The sequence below is a fragment of the Triturus cristatus genome, chromosome 9, assembly GCF_964204655.1.
Source record: "Triturus cristatus chromosome 9, aTriCri1.1, whole genome shotgun sequence".
Classification (NCBI taxonomy): domain Eukaryota; kingdom Metazoa; phylum Chordata; class Amphibia; order Caudata; family Salamandridae; genus Triturus; species Triturus cristatus.
The window spans coordinates 84,506,552-84,526,039 of NC_140592.1; the positions used below are offsets into that span (position 1 = coordinate 84,506,552).

At 43.5% G+C, this 19,488-nt stretch overlaps 1 protein-coding gene across 1 annotated transcript in view; it reads right to left on the reverse strand.

Annotated features, from left to right (window-relative positions):
* The window catches only part of TATDN2 (TatD DNase domain containing 2), a 536,295-nt gene that overhangs the window by 15,338 nt on the left and 501,469 nt on the right, over window positions 1-19,488 (reverse strand). Inside the window, exons 5-6 of the mRNA XM_085624475.1 lie at window positions 14,080-14,207; window positions 7,284-7,467 (exon numbers count right to left, since the gene is read on the reverse strand). Of these exons, the coding sequence (XP_085480601.1) occupies window positions 7,284-7,467; window positions 14,080-14,207 (312 nt within the window). The remainder of the gene's footprint in view (window positions 1-7,283; window positions 7,468-14,079; window positions 14,208-19,488) is intronic.

Below are 19,488 nucleotides of genomic sequence, written 5' to 3' on the forward strand. Positions count from 1 at the left end.
GCCTCTCCTCCTGCTTCTCGGGGAGCGTGCTCCGCTCATGCCGCTGCCCACTTCTCCTTCCTTTTTTAATAATCCAACGTGAGCAGCATGCTCCATTCACGCCGATGCCAGTTTCTCCTTCCACTTCCTCACTCGATGCTTCCAGCAATGATCCGACAGCGAGGACCCCAGTTCTTCAATGGCGAAGGTACATGTTCAGGAGTGGGGTAGGGGGGTGAGGAGGAACGCAGCCAGGGGGCCCCCTATTGGGTACTTTGAAACACACCCCAATCGGTGTCCGACGATTCCTGGGCTTGGCTGCTGCCAGCTCATCATACCGCCCCCGGTAGGGATTTGTCACTGCTCCATGGTTGTCAGCACCGTGCGTACCCAGAGTCCAAGTGAATCAATTTAGACAGTATGCCACCTATATACGCTACCGCCGGCTCAGGCACAGTGAAGTAGACAAACACCTGGTGGCCAGGGGGCTCGGCCCCACGGCACGGCTGGGGTCAGCCATGCCGCTAATATGTAGATATATCACGGTGTGGAAGCTGAGTGTAAGGTTTAAAATGGGGGCGTTAACATTCACCTGTAGTTGGTAGTAGTACAAGTATCCTGAAGTATGAACTGTGTCATGCTACAAATATGATTGTATAGAATGATAGAAGGACAGCTCAAGGGGGACACATCGTTTTTGGGTTCCGGGGTTTATGATGTATAAGCCCCAGGACTTTAGCTCTTGTCTCCGCCTCCTGGGTTTTGAGCCTTACTTATGGCGGCCAAACCAGCCTTTACCCACTTCAATAAGACCTTCAGCCAGATCTTCGTGTCTGTGGAAGCATAAGACTTGCAGGACATCGATATTTGTTGTTTAAATAGCACAAAGGCTAGGTCAGTTAATCTATGTAGCATTTTGTCCCCTTTGGCTTTCTGTCTAATTCCCAACTGGCATGATTCGGGTCTGGCCAGTACTGTGCATTCCACTAGGTTGAAATAATTCCCACCACTTCTACCCAGTTGCGGTGTATCACTGGGCAGTCCCAGACCATGTGAAAGAATCCCACATCCGGCAAGTTGCACCTGGGAAAATTTGCCGATGCCTTGGGGAACACACAGTGAGCACGTTTTGGCGTAAGATACGACTGATACGACTGATGTAGGTAGTTAAATTGTATAAAGCAGAATCTTGGGCTGCGTGAGACCTCCTTCACTTGTTGCACAGCGCGCACACATTGCTTGCCAGTGGGTTCCGTTCGTACGTGTGTAATCCATTGTTTCATGACTCCTGCATCTAGTTTTGTTAGTAGGGCAGAGTACAGGGCTGTTATTTTCCGTTTGCCTCCATGAGATAGCATTGTGTATAGTGGTATCCTCCTGGGTACTAATTACCTTTTGTGCCCCAGGGGCACAATAGTGGTGCACTCCAAATGGATATCTGAGTTATCCACTTTAGGCACTTGACTCTTGAGGTGGCAAAGATGGGCAGTGACAACTTACTCCACTATTTGGAGGGACTTCGAAACTAAAATTCAGTATGACTCAGTATATAACACATGATAAAATGTATTTCCAGGCAGAGCTTCAGAAGAAATAACTATATTTATATTTAACAGGCAAGTACCTCGTTCAATCAAAATAAAGGCATATATACAAATCCAGGTGCTAGCACCTTGTAGGGAGGGTCAAGACATGACGCCAAACATTATTATAACTTCTTAGCGCTAGGCACTACACTAGACTTCTGTTAACATTACCCCTATGCAAATGTTATTCTAGTGGGGTTTGTTCTGGACGAACTCAGAGTTGTGTAAGTGCTTGGTTCCCTACTTGTTAGGTGGAGCAAAATGTTTGCAAAAGTGGGTCTGAACTTAAGACAAAAGATCTAGATGTGGTGATGCTGGACTCAACTCTGGCCTATGGACACCTCTGAGACGCCGAAGGGTAAAATAAAAAAAATAAAAACAGGGGAAGGGAAGAACAAAAGGTGTAATCCTAAACAATGCAAAGCCCAAAACCCCATCACTAAAAGTGCTAGGATGCCATCTATCTTGTGCTCCCACTGCTCCCAGTGATATCGTGGACACTCAGTGTCCTGTCAACAGTGTTTGGTTAGAGACAGAGTCCATAGTGAACTGGAGTGAAGGGACATGTTAAGGACCCAGTTAGCCTCTTTGTTTTTTATGGGGAGAAGATGGAAACAGTGGGCAAGTTATCGCTATTGAGTCCAAAATATAACTTTTTAATAGGCTTGTATCTTGAGATGTACCCCTAATTTTCAAGATTTTCTGGTGAAAGGGTCCCATGTGACTAGGAACGCCCACAACAGTTGCAGGTAGGACCAGGTCCCAACAAAGAACAGCAAGATTTCTAGAAGCACAAGGGCTAGAGAAATAGTGGACGGCCATCAACTCCAATTAATAAAACCAGATCCTACATTGGGGGTACGATGTCTGACTTCCTCTTGTGCCCTTTGGGGCTGAAGAAGAGACTATTTGGATATCCTTCAATGCACATGATGTGTTGGGGCAGGTGCAGGTTCAATTTGACATCAATGTAATAGGTCCATGATTTGGGTGCTCTTTCTCTTTCCTCCTATTGGTATGGGATGACTTGTGGCTCTTTGGCAGCTCTGTTCATCAAGCTGTCCTCACAAAGGTCTGCCAGTCAGCTAGGCCGTTTGCAAGTTTTCTCAGAGATTAGATCACCCCTCTTAGCAGAGACAGTCTAACTCCTTAGCAAGCATGCAGGTCCTCCTTTTCTTCCCATAACAAAGCAGAAAGTAGACTGCAGATTTGGCAGACTTATGCCAAGGTACTTTTCACAATATTATGATATTTATTTATGAAGGTGTTCTAAAGTGCCTACTAGTCACTTTAGAGCACTGGACATACAGCGTTGACCCATTATTTAATGAGAAAATCATGGTGCTGCAAAGATTGGCTTAGTAGTGAGGATGAGAAGAAAGGAGAGCAGGCACTGTGGTTAAAGCCCAGCCACTCCCTGCAGCTATCACTTTTACTACTAAGTGGTAAACTTACATGTTTGAGGATCTCCTTATTAAAAAGACAGGAGACATGGTGGTGGAGATTTACACTTCCAGGTTTGTGAACAGAATTTTATTGTGCTATTGTAGTAATAATAAACGTACAACAAAATACAGTTTGTGAATAGACCCCATTATTTCTTTACACAAAAATGATTGTGCTAAGGAATTTGTAGGGCAAATAAAGGAACTAAACCATGTAGGTGGCGTTTTCTCATGCAACGACAATTGAATGTATATATGATCTTACTTCTGGACACCCCTGTACTCCTGTCCATTCAGATAAGGTTTCTATTAAGGGGATCAAAAAGTAACTTTACAAGCGCAAAATCTATTTTAACTATTAATCCCTTTTGCGAGAAAAAACGGTGTTATATTAAAGCACAGTATGAAATCCAAGAACACATTGACCATGCACACATTGCCCTTGCGCCACCATACATCCACCCATATATCCATCCATCCTTGACCTCATGCATCCATCCAAGTAATCTGTCATTTATCGGACTGTGGACTCATTCTTGCGTTCTCCGACTCACCCATCTACACACCTACGCACACAAGGTAGCAAGTCAGCAGAGTAGCCCTTTCAAGTATAAAAGTCAATTTACTTACTTTGTCAATACTAATTTGAAGTGTGAATGTAGGACTTGCTCTTTTACCTCCTTCACTGATGGTTTTCCTGGTTTACTATTTTCCTAAGTCTACTTAGCCCAATTCAAATTAGCTAATCAACTGACAGCTGGACTAATATCTATTCATAGGTGTTCTGGACGTTGAAAACAGTCTTATTACGTTTTAGAGGTTTCCTTATTTTTCTCGACACAGTCCATCATCTGTCCAAAGACGCACTGGCAAAGGTACTGTTGGAAACTCATTGAACACCACTGGCTCAGCCTTAGTTCTCTCATAACGAGATAATGGCCTAAATCTAGCCGAACTCCGCTCTGGATCTAATATAGGTGTTGCTGTTAGATCCGGGGACGGCGGGGCTCCAGCAAAGAAGCGTAGGAGCAGACCAGGTCTAACATGGTCAGTCAGCATCAAGCAGAATCCTCTGTGGAAGATATAACATTGCCTCTACTGTGGAGTCAAAGATGGTCTGTGTAATTAGGGATGCACTGGTTCTAGCTGTGGAATTGGGCCGAATGGCATTGAGCTAGACCTTTGGGGGGCTGAATGAGCCACCTCTCACTGGAGTGTATGCTCCTGGGGGGCAGTGGTGGGATGTTCTGAAGGGGAGGAGGGGGAAATTAAAAGCACTTCTATAGACACTTCTTACATTTCAATACAGATTTGCCCTTGGACTTTGTCTTAAACGTACCATAGGTCGTTGACTCCGAACTGGACTGTTTCTTGCGCTTTGAGGGTTACAACTTTGCTTCCTGTTCTTACATGACCTTCAGGTGCATAAGGGAGCATTTTTTGAATGCCTTCTGAATCATGCTTGGACCCGCAGCATCAAAGGCAGACACCATGTGGGTCTGTAACAAATCTGCTTCCTGCAGGTTAGGTAATGGTCTCAAGTATGTAGTCCTTTGAGGGAGACATGTCAAGCACACTATCATAGAAAAGCTTTTTAGAAAGTACACACTAAGTATGGGAATTGGGTTCCGAATCCGCGTCGAAGAGCATGGACTTTTTTTAATTTTAGCGAATAGGAGTGGCAGCTATATAAGGCTCCACACCGTCACCTCTAATGTGGGTTGAGTTTGCTGCAGAGTCAGATGGTGCCACCTAGCAGAACGAGGTTGCATTTGCTGGAAACATTTCTTGATCAGCCAAACCCCTCAGGCAACTCAAAAGGTGAGGACTTAGAGGTTAGAAGAATCCAGCAGACATTTACTATTTTAAAGCCAAACTGAAGTAATGTAAGTGTTCCAGCTGGGGTACCTCTCATGAACCCTATTCTTTGATTCATCATCAAATCCCTAACACTAAAATAAGCTTAGCATAGAAAAGAAAACCAACCACGATTATAGGTGGGTATGCAGAGGAAGTCCTACAATGTATGAAAAAGAATTGCTACAGTGAATTTCTAATACAGCAAATAAAATATAAGCATGGACAAGCACTTGGAGTAGAGGATACATTGATACTCAGTGCAAATACATTAGGTTGACAGGAGACATTTTTGCCCACTGTTGCAACGCAAGAATCTTCGGAACTTTAAAGTCTAGTTGCCGTACAATGAGCTTGTCCACTATTTTTAATAACTTGGTGTTGTTACAACAACCAACCCACGGGCATCTATGAGTGTGGATGAGCCTAGTTCACACATATGGTCTGCTAATATCATGTGTGTTAGTTTGCTTGCCGTTTAGGCGGCTTTGCCTTGCACATGTTGCACTTGGCACGTGTATTTTTGTGCCACAACATTATTTCAGAAAGCAGTCCACGTTTTTGTTATTTCTTAAGGCTGCCAGAACATACTGTACAAGGTCAAACACTGTGCCCGGTCTTTGCTGTGATCAGGTCATGCAACGTAGCTTAACACTTATACGAAACATACATTCAGATCTGCTGTTTTCAAAAAGACGCTGTGACATATACACAGAGATGGGCCATTTTGAAAAAGGAGAGAAGACATTCTAGCAGAGCAACAGTCCAGAGACGAAAAGGCTGCCCCGGCTGACATGTAGAACATCTATTTATGCATGACAGGTATGGGGTCCTCGGCACATCCATCCCAGAGATCTATAATATAACACTGTGTTTACATCCCGAGGGTGAGCTAAGGCAAATAAATAATTAACCATGGTAGAACTCCCTATTCTTTATAGTTTTTTGTAATGCTCCTCACGCTGTTGGGATGCATACGTTTTCTAGTTGCAGCGCAGATGGTTTATAATAGAGCACAATAAATTTCAATAAATATAGTCAACTGTTCTTGTGTCTTTTTTGTTTATTATGGACATGCATGAGTGAGGAAACAAAAGGTTGACTCTCTCTTTCCAAGGTTCCCTGAGGGGACTAGAGTGTTGTGTTCCGGGGTGTTAATTTACCTGTCACTCTGGGAAGGGTACCGGTATAGCACTATGAGCTAGTCTGGATTGGGGCTCATAGGTACTGATGTGGTATGGCGACTCAGGCCCTACATACTGACGTTCTGTGGTCCCAGGCATAGTTCTGTTTACAAACAGAATCCCTGCAACACTATACTCCCCTTTTTTCTGCTTCATGTCCATCATGCCAATCTGTCTTGATGGAATTTAGTACCCATATACGATGCAAGATTTGACATGAGTGGGATTTTGCTCCTGTGAAGGTATTTTTCTAATTCAGTTGTTTAATAGAACAGACTAAAAGGATACTTATTGTAAATACGTACCATATGAATGAATAAAAAAATATGAAAAAACGATAGGTGAACTTACATAGCTACACTCTGGAGCAAAGAACACCAACGTAGTACATGTTGCCACAGTAATGAAACAAATGTACATCGTTCATTGTTTGTCCTGAACTTCAAGAGTCACAACTACAAGCTTTGATACCTACCCTGATTCAAGCTCACAGAATATATCTTTGTGAAACATTTATATCTTGGATACATGTGTTTTCTTTTTTATGTGATGGTTACTCGGGGGTGAACGAGGCTTGAGTAAAGTACTTAAGATAAATACAGTGCACTGCATCCTCACACGTACTGCGGGGAGCCCTGGCTCGGCTTCACCTTATAGAAATGTCATTTCTAACAGTGGGTGCAATGGTCGCAAATGAAATTACATTGGTCTTGTATCTTGAAAGGAGACTTGAAAACCTGCTGTAGAGGTTGTACATTATTTTTACATTGCACTTGGGTGTGCATACTATGGCTCAGAAATGATCTCTTGATGCACGCTTGAGATGCTCACACTGGAAAGGAAAGCAAGTTAAGATCAGTGCCTGCTACTTGCAAGTTTTCTTCATGAATGCGGCTCCAGTTTAGGATTGCTCACAACCTGAATTTAATTTGGAGAACACATGCATTTCCAGGTGCTACAGAGTCAGTTTCCAATTTCACAAAAAGTCCACCTACTTATCTTTAATTCAATGCACCTTGAACGATTAGTCAATCAGCATTTCTAGCTCCCTCCTCTGAACTCCAAATTTCTCCCTCTTAACAAACTTTGATCACGTGTATTTTGTAGGTCAGAACAGAGATAATCAATTAATTAAGATTTAAGCAACTCAGAGCAGTTACAGTTTATTCTATAAACCATATCCCTCCTGCTCCACGTGCTGTAAAACACGACCATTCAAAGCTTGTCCATACCTGTCTAGGCAGGAAATAAGGTGCATCTGTTTCCACGATGATTCTCTCCAGTGGGATTTTGCTTACAGCCTCCCTTGCTTCAGAAGCAGACGGATATGTCACAACAGCAGTGAATCCCACAGCCATATTGGGAAATGCCTCCAGGAAGGGTTCTATGACACTGAAACTGCCAGTGAAGCAATGCCTGGTAAAAAAAAAAAGGAGAGCTTGTTTAGGCTTCAAAACAAATTCACACTTTTCACTCACTATCAGAGCGTTATTTCATTATAAGTGTCTGTGAAATGGAATAGTTGTACCTGGTTGCAGCAAACCATTCTTAAGATAACTGATCAAATTCCACAGTATGAGCATCTGTGAGAAAAGGTGAAACTATAACTAAGGGGGAGCACGTAAAGAAGGAAAAATTGCTCCTAATCCTAAATTAATTCTAGTTAAAGACAAGCCCATCTGCACGCATGGTTAGTGAAACTCAGGCATTATGTGTTCTCACGAGCCCTACACCCTCTTCCACAGGACCAAGCTGGTCATGAGGGCACACACAACTTTTCTTCCCAAGGTGGGCTCTGATTGTCAAGTTAATCAAGACTATTTGACGTCTTACATTTGTTCAGAATCCTTCAAATCTTGCAGAAAAGACTTCACACATTTAGAGTGTTAGGATCGTTTTGACATTTATATATTGTATCTTGAAAAAACGAAAGACATCTGCAAGTCGGACTATTGACCTGTTTGAACAGGTTTGTCCTTGAAAGGCAGTTCGTTTATCAATAGACTGTTTCTTGTAATTTTTTTTTACTTATCAGAAGGCAAATAAGGTAAAGCTGCAACTACTGCTTTGTTAAGGAACATTCCCATAACAGAGATTTGTACGGTGGCCATATGGTGCATAGTCCATACTTTCACAAGACACTATTTTCTAGATTCATACTGCACAGTATATGCACAAGTTATGCAAGCTTATTTTCTTTGCTTCGCTCTAAATAGGTTTTCTTCCGTCCACCGCATTATCTGGGATAGGGCTTGCTGTTCGATTCAGTATTTATGATTACAAATTGAGCTCCTATGAAGGAGAAGGGAAAGTTGCTTATCTGTAATTCTAGATGTCTACTAAAATATTATTCAACCTTCCCTCCACCCCAGTGGAAGAATACAAACTATATATTTAGCAGCATCTAAAGTAACTGATAACAAAAGACCTGGAGAAACGGTTACCGACATAATATAATGGGATACTAGCGGTATCTGTTCCTTTAAAGGAGTAGTGATGTACTTCGACCCTCTTTAGGCTGCAGCATATCCAGCTAACTCATTTCCCCTCACTATTCTTTTAAAAAAGGTTTGTGAAAGTGTGTTTCTTGTCACTATTTAGTGACCTTTTAAAATTTGAATTGGCTTCATTTTTAAAGTAAAGTTAATGAAAACTGGCCAATACATAGCTTTCCATAGGTAGTCAAAATTGTTTTATTTTAAGAGGAACAAAACAGCTTTTTGAGGAAAGAAGTGTTTATTTTTAATCAAAAGGTGCTACTGGATTGTGCAGATAGGTGGGACTTTTGTGCTTACGATTTCAAAAGATCTCCTGAAAACTGCTTGCTACCAGCTGAACATAAAATAACTTTGGCACAATATCCAATTTCTTGGCGTTTTTTCTATGACAAGCACCATGGCTATCAGTTCGTAATGTTTTCTATGAAATATACATCCCTCGTAGTTGGCAAAAAGAAACATGTAGAAATGTTTGGGTTGTTGCCACACAAACCAAACGAAGGGGAGAGAGGTAAGAGTACAGGGACATAATAACTGATGTCTGTGGCTGCAGAAAGCCTTTGGTTTTCTACGTAACAGGAGTTAAGACTTTATGGGAAAATTCCTCTTCTTCTCAAGATCGGTTGTCAAGTAGGCCCCAACTGCTGGAGTGATATAACTTATGATGATAGTCGAAACACACTGGCACAAATAAAAGTGATGTGGGATTTAACGACAATGTACTATTATCTCCTTCCTATGCTCCTTACCAACCACCACATTAGTGTACCTACATGGATGCAGCTGAGAGGTGGATCAACTGGAGCAACTAGACCGACAAATGACAAATGAATACAGGTTGTTCCCAAACGTTCCTCAAAGTACGACTAAATTATGGTTGTAACTAGAGTCATGAGTGCATCACTGCCAACTGGCAGAGCCCTTGAAAAAGAATAAAGAAAGGCTAAACATGTTCAAATGAATGAATTAAAAAACAAAACACTGCCACCGTAAAACTCCCAAATGCCAAGCCCTGCTTTGTGGTGCATATCAAATGGTTAATTTGGTTGAAGAATGCCACCCGCTCGTATCAAGCAGTTGTAAAGTTAGCCATTAAACTGGGAATAAAAGGTTCCCACTAAAATCCAATTCTGCAAAGCAGAAAACATGATTTTGTTTCTGAGGACATTGGTTTTTGAGAAGCATTGAAATCAGATCAACACAGCTATTGTGATTCAATCGCTACATAACAATCAGTTTAAAAACCCCTAAAACACTTGCTGATCCAAAACAGACATCCCTCACCATTACTACTCCGTCCTCGGGTGAAATCAAGTGCTAACCTTCTACAATTAAAACAGGGCCGGCTCTACAGTAAGGCATTTGTAGATAATACGTTAGGACACAACTAAAGAGGGCAGTCACTCAAATAATACTGAAAGCATCAGAAGTGGTGTGGCGATTATCACTGTACCGAAGGTCCAAAAACCCACGGCCTGGCCTAAAGAGGCAGATTTTTTGGGCCTCTAGTACATACCAAGAATAATTAAACTTACGACAATCAATTTAACAACCCCAAAGGTACCACACTCCCACTGCTATGTCCATAACACTGACAAAACCTAGTAATCTAACTAATATCAGCCATACAGATCATAGGCGTCTGCAGGTTGCGTGGGGGTTAACATATAATGAATGGCAAGCATGCCTGCGCTCACCAGTAACTTCAAAACAAAAGCTGTAACTAATAGGACACATGGCCTAAACATATCTCAAAAGGCCATTCATTCCCTACATGCGCTTGGCAATTAAAAAGGCTAAACACAGTCTTATGGAGATGGTTGGTGGGGTATACAAATGCTTAATTTAATGAAAAAAGGTTTTATATAGCGTGAACATGACCACAGGGGGTATCAAAGTGCTTTACAATTTAGCAATCACGAAAGGTATAGGAGGAAGTAACAGAAAACCAATAAATCATCATACAATCATCACAGTGTCATAGAAACGAACATGTCCTCGAGAGCCTTGGAAGCTAGGGTTCTAAGGCAGAAGTTTCTTCATCAATATTGCTTTAACTTCCATTTTGAAAGACGCAATAGAGAAATTCAGTCTGACTTCAGGGGACAGGGAGTTCCAGATTCTCGGGGTGATACCCCAGAAGCCTCGATTGTACGTTTTCTTTTTATGGAATTTCTGTAGTTTGAGCAGTAAGGTGCTGGCACTTCTAGAGGATCTAGAGCCACAGAGAGCTCAGGTTTTTTTTGCGAGGGGGTGTTGAAATGAATGGCTGCCATGCATGCAATTTCTAGTTGTAACCTTGCTTCATATGGGTGCCAATTTAGGTATATCAGCTCAGCCGTGATATGATTGTTTCTTTTAGAACCTGTTATGAGCCTTGCAGCAGAGTTGAGAGGGGCCTTAAGGGGACCCGTCTTCGATCTAGGAAGGCCGCAGAGGGTTGCGCTTCCATAATCCAGTTTAGAGATTACAAGGGCTTGCACCGCAATCTATAAGTCATTAGAGGGGAAGACAGGTTTTTTTTTCCTTAAGATGCTCAGTTGGAAGTTTGCTCCTTTGGTGAGTGCACAAATGTGCTTCTGCATGTTCAGACTCTTATCTAGCATTATTCTCAATGAGTTCGTGGAATCAATGATGTGTGGCGTGCAATTAAGAGCTGTTAGTTGATTCATCCATTCTTTGATGACTGGTGACTGTTTGGGTGGGGCGATTAAGAGGAAATCCGTTTTAAGAGAGTTTAATTTCAGGTGGTTAAGTGTCAGCCAACTTTGGGTTTTCTGTAAAACTGAGTTGAGGGACCTCATGTCTTCAGGGGAGGAGACCTTCAAGTACAACTGGGTGTCATTTGCATACATGTGATAGTGAATTCTGGATAGTTTCAACATTTCTGTTAAAGGTTCCATGAACAAGTTGGAGAGTGTGTTTTAGTGAGGACCCCTGTGGTACCCGGAGAGTGACTGGTGAGGGATGAGACAAAGACTGGTTCACCTTGACCTTTGGGTTGTATTGTGGAGAAATGAGGAGAACCATTTTAGTACAGGCCCAGAAAGCCCAATCCTGTGTTAGTAAGTCGATTAAGTTGTCATGCATAACCATATCAAAAACTGATAAGACGAGAAGGATCAAAAGGCATGATTCATTCTGATCAAGCATTCTTAGCGCATCGTCTAGAATGTGAGTGAGAGCAGATTTTGTGCTATGACCCGGACGGAAGCCGGATTGGAATTGGTCTAGAACTCGTAATTGATCAATGTGGTTACAAAGTTGGACGTGAACACATTTCTCGAGGAGCTTTGCCAGCATGGGAATGTTGTAAATTGGATGGAAATTGTGTAGGTCAGAGTGATCTGTAGATGTTTTTTTTTTTTTTTTTTAGAACAGATATGACCTGTCCAGACTTTAGGTAATCCAGAATAGCACCTTTAAGTAGTGAGGCATTGACTATCTTAGTCCAAAGTGGGAGTATGGAGGATCTTATCTTAGAGAAGAAGTTCAAGGGGTCGTTTAAGTGGTTAGATGGTGTTAGGGTAGCAAGAGTTTTGCGTACAGTGCTTTCATATAAAGTTTTGAATTTGTTTGAGGAAGTGTTTTTTTTGGATTCGGTCTTAGTTGTCTTTTCAAGGAAGAAGTCAGCAAATTCTTCGCAGTTAGGCTGCGTACAGGGACCCACTGAGGAAAGGTTAGGTTGTCTGTTTGAAGCCTGATGAGTTCGAACACTTTTTTTGGTTGTTTTTTTGCTTGCTCTAGTTGGTGTCTGAAATAGCTAGCTTTAGAGCATCTAATGTGTTTGTTGTAAATATTTCTTAATGATGTCGGCTGGTTGAGTTGTTCGAGGGAGGGAGAGGATCTCCACAATATTTTTGCTAGACTCAGATTTAATCTTTTTGTATTTAGACTACCTTTGTACCAAGGTTTGGAGACTTTGGAGAGCAATCTTTTTAGCTGTAGAGGCGCCATTGAGTCTAGAATGCTTGTCATGGAGCGGTTATAATGGTCAGTAAGGTCATGGACATCCGACATGTTCACAGGAGGGGGTAGGATGTTATCACTAAGAGCAGTCAGATCACACAAGTTGATGTTTCGCAGGCATCTTTTCCAGTGTCTGGGTTTCTTTGGCTGAACTTTATTAACTCTCACAGAATCTGGAAGCTGATGCAATGGTTAGATATGCATACTACTTGCATTGCAGCTTTTGAATAATTAAAAGTATAATATACTGTTTACTAAACAGTAACATTCCGTTACAATTTGAAAACGGCACAGCTTATTTATTGTATAGTTTCTTCAGTGGCAAAAGCTGCACAAATACGTATAGAATGGTAAATCACAATCCACACTGTGACACACTCTGAGATGAATACATCATGGAACATAGATCCGTTATAAGCAGTTTTGAAAAGTGAAGTTTGCAGTGTTCTGATGCCAATTTGCATTTAACAAATGATGCACACTTAAAGCAAGCTCGTAGTCTTGCCAGCAGAACGTCAAAGCAAGGAACGTTTGTTCAAACTGTTAAGGATGCTCGTTCACGAAGTGTGGTTAGTTTTATTATACAAATATGCTGTGGTTACCCTTATATTCTTTATCTTACGGGTGATAGTTTAAGGGTTAAATGTGTCCAGGGCACCACTTGCTTCAGACCTGGGTCTAGAAACATACTGGGGCGCACTTCTACAGCAGTAAGACTGCCTGAACATCACCAGACGGAATAACTGGAGAAACTGCATCTATAAGTGAGGTCGCACACTGGCTAAGCGGAGGGCAACACTGACAAGCATGCAGGGGCATCACCCGAGGGGGGAGGGGTGGAAGCATTAGTGCATGCAGAGAAGGCAAGTTTGGCAAAAGACAACAGCAGTGTATAAGTTGATGAAGAGTAGCGGCCCAAGGAACAATGCCCAAAGTGTGATATTGAATGTTATGTGCTGTAACGTGGGCACGGATTTGAGATCCACAACAGCGTCACTGAGGGAACGTCCCACTGTACCTTAAAGTAATCAAGACCAGGACATCGCAGAAGTGGTATGAAAGCAGCAAGTCAGGCATGAAAATAGACAAGTTGTGAATGTTGCGAGTTCACGGGCAGGAGACACTTGTCAAAAGTGCGGTTACAGAGCTAAAGGGCTGTTAGTGCACAAAAGCATGCCAAAGTTGTGCCCGTTGACTTTCCTTTACTAGTGAATGAATGTGTTTCCAGGTCCAGATTCGGGAGCATTAGTTGATAGCTTTCTGGGGCATCTCATTCAAACTAGCAGGGATCAGTAGGCTTGTGGTGGAAGACAGAAGAAGAGAATACAAGTGTGGCAGCATGGGACTTTCTGTGGTAATCCCCCTGGCCCAGCGGAATCATTTGCTTGTCACTGGGGTCATTTTCTTTGAAGAAGTCACTTTAGGAAAAGAGGTAGTAACATTATGAGCAAAAGGTTCTTGCTATGGAAAAACACATGAAATGACATCACAGACAGGTAACCCGCCGGCAGCTGCGGCTGAAGCCCTCCGCTGGACAGGGTTATAGTTAAAAGACCATTACCTATGTATCTTGTAGTCTCTAGGTACGGCCTTTTTCATGATTTTCAGCACGTCCTCATCTGCATCTCTGCAGTGAATAACAAGCGGTTTCCGCAGACCCACGGCCAACTGCAGCTGGCGCTCAAACACCTGGGGAAGCAGCAGGACGAAAGTACACAATAAACAGGGAAAACACAGGCTGCTCTTCACAATCATGCGTGCTCATTATCAACAGCTTCCTCCTGCATCTACATGACTCGACTGGCTACCAAGAGACCCCAAAAGTACCAAAATTACATGCATTTCAGAAAATGTTCATCTAGCAGGTCTTTTCTTCTAGGCGTACTTTCAAAGATCACCCCCTCCCCCAACACATTTTCGCTCCTAATGACACCCTCCACTTAACTATAACAAGAGTCCACTTCACATCCTCCCTCAAGTGTTCAGTCGAAATTATGAGTTCACATAATATTGAGTGCTCTCAACATTACCCTCAGTTTCTCCACCCTGCTATTTTGGGTACGGAGAACTAGGCCAACTCATTGTGCAGCATTCAATGTCGCCGCAATGAAATATTTTTTTTTATGTTTTCCTTACCACAGGTTTTCCTCATAACTGTGCGACACATGCCTACAATTCTTGCATCCCCACGTACGATAGCCTTGCTATAATGGAATCACCCATCTGCAGTTTTTTTTTAACTCCGTTTATTGACATTTCCAAGTAATAATTGCAATTCTACTGCCTTGCAAGGCAGCACAAATGTTAACTAAACATACAACCAGTCTGTGATTGGCCTCTACATCATTACATTGATGAACAAAGCATTATTCCTTGAGCCTCAGCAGTGGCAGTTGCGGCATTGTACATTCTTACACAAGATATTATCATCTCTAAGGCAGTCTGTGATCTACGTGTAGCCATTTGGTGCAAGTATTGATGTAAAGGCTCCCAAATATCTCTAGGCCTTGACGTTGTGGGTAGCTCCTCCGCATATAGGGTATGATTTTCTTTGCAGTACACCAGATCCTTAGTCCAACTCTCAACCTTTGGGGCCATAACACTTTCCCAGTGCAGAGCAACTCGGCGCTTGGCCATCAACAGTGCTACGCGCACAAATTTACACACCGTTCCCTTTACATTAAGCACGTAGCACAACAGACAAACTTGAGGTGTACATTGCAATAATACCCCCGTCATTTCCTGTATGTGTTTCAATACTCCTTCCCAGAAGTTGACCACCCGTCTGCACTCCCACGCTAGATGTAGAAAGTCCGCTGCAGGTTGGCCACAGCGTTTACAGTTACTGGTTTCTCTTAGGCCGCACTTATGTAGCTTGACGGGGGTATGGTAAATCTGATGTACATACTTAAAATGTATAATGCGCAAATTGCAGTTGGGCGTGAGGCCACTGGTCAGTCTTCAAATTTGTTCCCATTCTTTTTCTAGTAGTGGCGGTGTTAAGCTAGCATTCCAGCGGGCCAGACTTTTATCCAGTGTAGTGGTTCTCTCATCCCGTACTTCCCTATATAGCTTAGTGACAAGTTTACGCCTTGATGGAGCAACCAGGGGCAGTTGTAAAGCTCGCAGTGTCGGGGGTTTTCCTGGATAAGTGGTGTAGTGAGTTTTAATAGCCTGCCTCAATCTGTGTATGGTAAAATTAAACAGTAATGACGGGTTGGAGATGTAATGTAAGCCTTCTGCCGTGATAAAGTGTCCATCGGGAAAAAGATATTGCATAGAGACTATGCCCACCTCCCAGCGTCATCAATGGACCCTGTTCCCTCACTGACAATGCTGCATGGAGCGTGATGGGCAGCGCCGGGGCGTATAGAGGGAGTTTGTTAGTGATAGTGCCTATGGCCTGCCATGCTGCTATAGTCGCGTCGATCGTATTTATTTCAGTTTTTGGCGTGCCTCTATGTGTGTGTGTGTGTGTGTGTGTGTGTGTGTGTGTGTGTGTGTGTGTGTGTGTGTAAGTATGCCAGCCAAGGGAACAGCATGAGCGTCGCCGTCTTCTACAGCAACGTGCGGAGTATATGCGTGTGGTCTAAACCAATAGTATGCATACTGCGCTTGAGTGTACAATTAGTATATAAAGGGGTTTGGAGCACTGAAGCCCCCTTTAGCATAGTCCAGCGTCAGTGTGGCCCAGCTCACCCTAGCCAGCTCCCCCCATATCAATCGGAGAAGAGAGGAGCGCAACTCTTTGAAGAAGTGTTTTGTCAGTGTGAGTGGGATATTACAGAATAAATATAAAAAACGTGGTAGTATAACCATTTTATTAACTGCAATGCAATCAGCGAGAAAGAGAGGTAACCGGTTCCATCTGTCCACCTGCTGTTCCAGGGACATACACGCTTTGCCATCATTTTCTTTGACTACAACGTCCGGGTCACGATGTACCCAGACACCTAAGTATTTCACCAGATCCGTGGTCCAGACCAGGGGGTAGTCCATGCTCGGAGTCGTGTTAGGTGTTAATGGTATTACTATCGACTTGTTCCAGTTGATTTGTAAACCTGAGAATAAGTCGTATCTGATATATTCCATTAGCACCTGTGCTAAATAGCGTCTAGGCTCTCTGATAAATAACACCATATCGTCAGCATATAGTGATATGCCCACCGGCCGGTGTAGGAAATTCAGGGCCGCCTCTCTATGCTGTTGTCGAATAATGCAGGCCAGCGGCTCGAGTACCAGCGCGAACAATAGTGGCAAGAGAGGACACCCTTGGCGAGTGCCTCAATGAATAAGCAATGGTTGCGACGTCAAACCCCCAACCCGCACCATTGCCGATGGGGCTGTGTATAAAAGTCGTAAACAACCGAGATACAAGAGTGGAAAACCCATCCGTTGCAAGATGTGGAACATGTAGCTCCACTCTATAGAATCAAACGCCTTTGCAGCGTCTAGCAGGACCGCGGCGGCATGCAGATCGGGATTCAAGACATGGAACATTGCAAATAGTCCTTAAGTTGTGAGATATGGAGTGCTCCGGGATAAACCCTGCGGAAGGACCAATGCGGGCATCAGAGGCTGCAGTCGGGTAGCCAGAATTTTAGCCAGTATCTTGGCGTCTAGATTGATTAATGATAATGGCGAATAAGATTCGCAAGATACTGGATCCTTATCCTTGTTTAACAATGTAATAATCAGTGGTTGGCGGAGGGACGGCGGCAGGACACCAGCCTTGTGTGCCTCTGCATACATTTCTAGCAGAGGAGGTGCGAGTAACTCACTATATTCTTTATAAAATTCAGATGTAAGCCCACCTGGGCCTGGCGCTTGTGTTAGGCAGCACGCAAATCGCCGCTTTTACATCTGCCTCGTCAATTGGTTGACTGCAGTATTTGGGATGATGGTCTGCTAGCCATGCGCATGCTATATCAGACAGGTAGGTGTCTAGGTCTAGGTTATTTGCAGCTCCCCGCGATGTGTATAGATTGGCATAGAACTTGCGTAATTGATCCACTATATCCAGTGGAGCATAGTGATCTATCCCCTGAGGATCTGTGATTTTAATTACGTGGTGATGGTCAACCCGGTGTTGGATTTTGTTGGCTAGGTTGCGGCCTGGGCATCCACCCTTACCATATGAACACGCTACATGCCTGCTAGAGAGATATTGAGTCTCAGATTCTGACAGTGTATCATATTCTAATACTAAATCGTGAATGCGGGTTAGCGTTTCTGGAGTGGGTGCAGTTATGTATTGTCGCTCCAAATCCGTCAATGTTCGTTCAGTCTTTGCGAGTTGGTCTCGAAGAGCTTTTAAAATACTGGCTGTAGTGCTGATGCAGACCCCCCTTATGGTCACCTTGAAGGCCTCCCATAATGTGGACGCATTGTCCACTGTACCCATGTTGAGGTCAAAATATTGTTTTATGGCTTTTCATATGGTGTCAGTGTATAAAGGGTCTAAGAGGGCCTCCATTCGAAACCACCACGTAAAGGGCCGATGAACATTAGCCGGAATTCTAAGGGCAAGCTGCACTGGGTTATGGTCAGAGAGAATACGCGGTAGGACCTTGATATCAGTGACCCAGTCATTCACCTCCTCGCTAAGGAGCCAACAGTCCAGTCGAGACCAGCTGTGATGCGCAGGTGTAGCATGTGTACCCTTCCGTGTTGTACCGTCGCGCAGCCTCCATACGTCTACCAGGCCAAATTCGAGCATGGCATTATTTATACTGTGAGCTATTTTGGGTGTACGTAGCCCTTGTGGATTTGATTTATCTAGTTGAGGGTATGTATTGAGGTCACCTCCCCACACAATAGCCGCCTCAGGCCATTCGCGTATGATGCTATACAAACAGGTAAAAGTTTCTGGTTCATCTACTATGAGACCATATACGTTAATAAAGGTGAGAAGGGAGACCCCTAGTTTACCCTGTACTATGGCACACTGTCCCTCGTTGTCTGTGTAAGTGTTGATGGGTGTAAAGGGAAGCCTACGTTTAATCTAAGTAATAACACCTCTGGCGTATGATGAATACGACGAGGCCAGTCTATACCCCGCCCAACGAAGAGCGATCTTAGTCTCGGAGATTGCAGTCAGGTGCGTCTCCTGGAGGAACGCGATCTGAATAGCATGGCGATCCAGATAGGCAAACACTTGCCTGATTTTTTGGGGGGTATTGAGCCCACGCACATTCCACGTCAAACAGTTATATTTCTCACCCATGACCATCTAAAAACACAATTTCCACAGAATGCAAATCAATGTTACAATAATCAAGAAGTGCAACCCATGCATGCCCCAGCCGGACTATCGGTACAATCACAGAGATAAACCCCAACTTAGAACAAGGCAATCCCCCCCCCCCCCCCCCCCACCCACTTCAGCAGACTCCAATTTGCCAAAGCCATCCCATGTCGACCCTGAGACCCCCTCGGTCCCTCCAAGAAACAAGAAGGTGTTGTGGTGCTCACAGGGTGGCAGGAGCAGCCAGCTGTGAGCCCCAGTGACAACGTCACCCAGGGGGTCGCCTATCTAACCCTGTAAAGGGAAATAAAGGTTAATACAGTCGGCATAACCTGCTAGATTCGGAAAGCCAGCAGTACGGAGTCTGAGGTACAACGCATGTTTTTGCTTATATACCTATACTGTACAGTTGTACATTGTGTCCTCTTGTCTGCCAGCCATACATTAAACCATAAACTCGTGTCTATCACTTATCTGTGTCCACATAGAGCACTGTTTGGAAGGATCAGTACATGTCGCTGTGGTACCATGAGCTGGCAAGGACAAGCCACCCCTCATTCAACATCAGAGGTCCCCCCCCCTGCTCGCCATTTTCGCCTCTAAGTGATCATCTCCGCGTAGGCTGTGAGCTTTTGAGTTGGAGGTATTTGAGCACTTCTTTGGGTTCGTTATAGATTGTGCTTTTACCACTGTCTGTTACCCGCAACCGGGCCAGGTAAATTA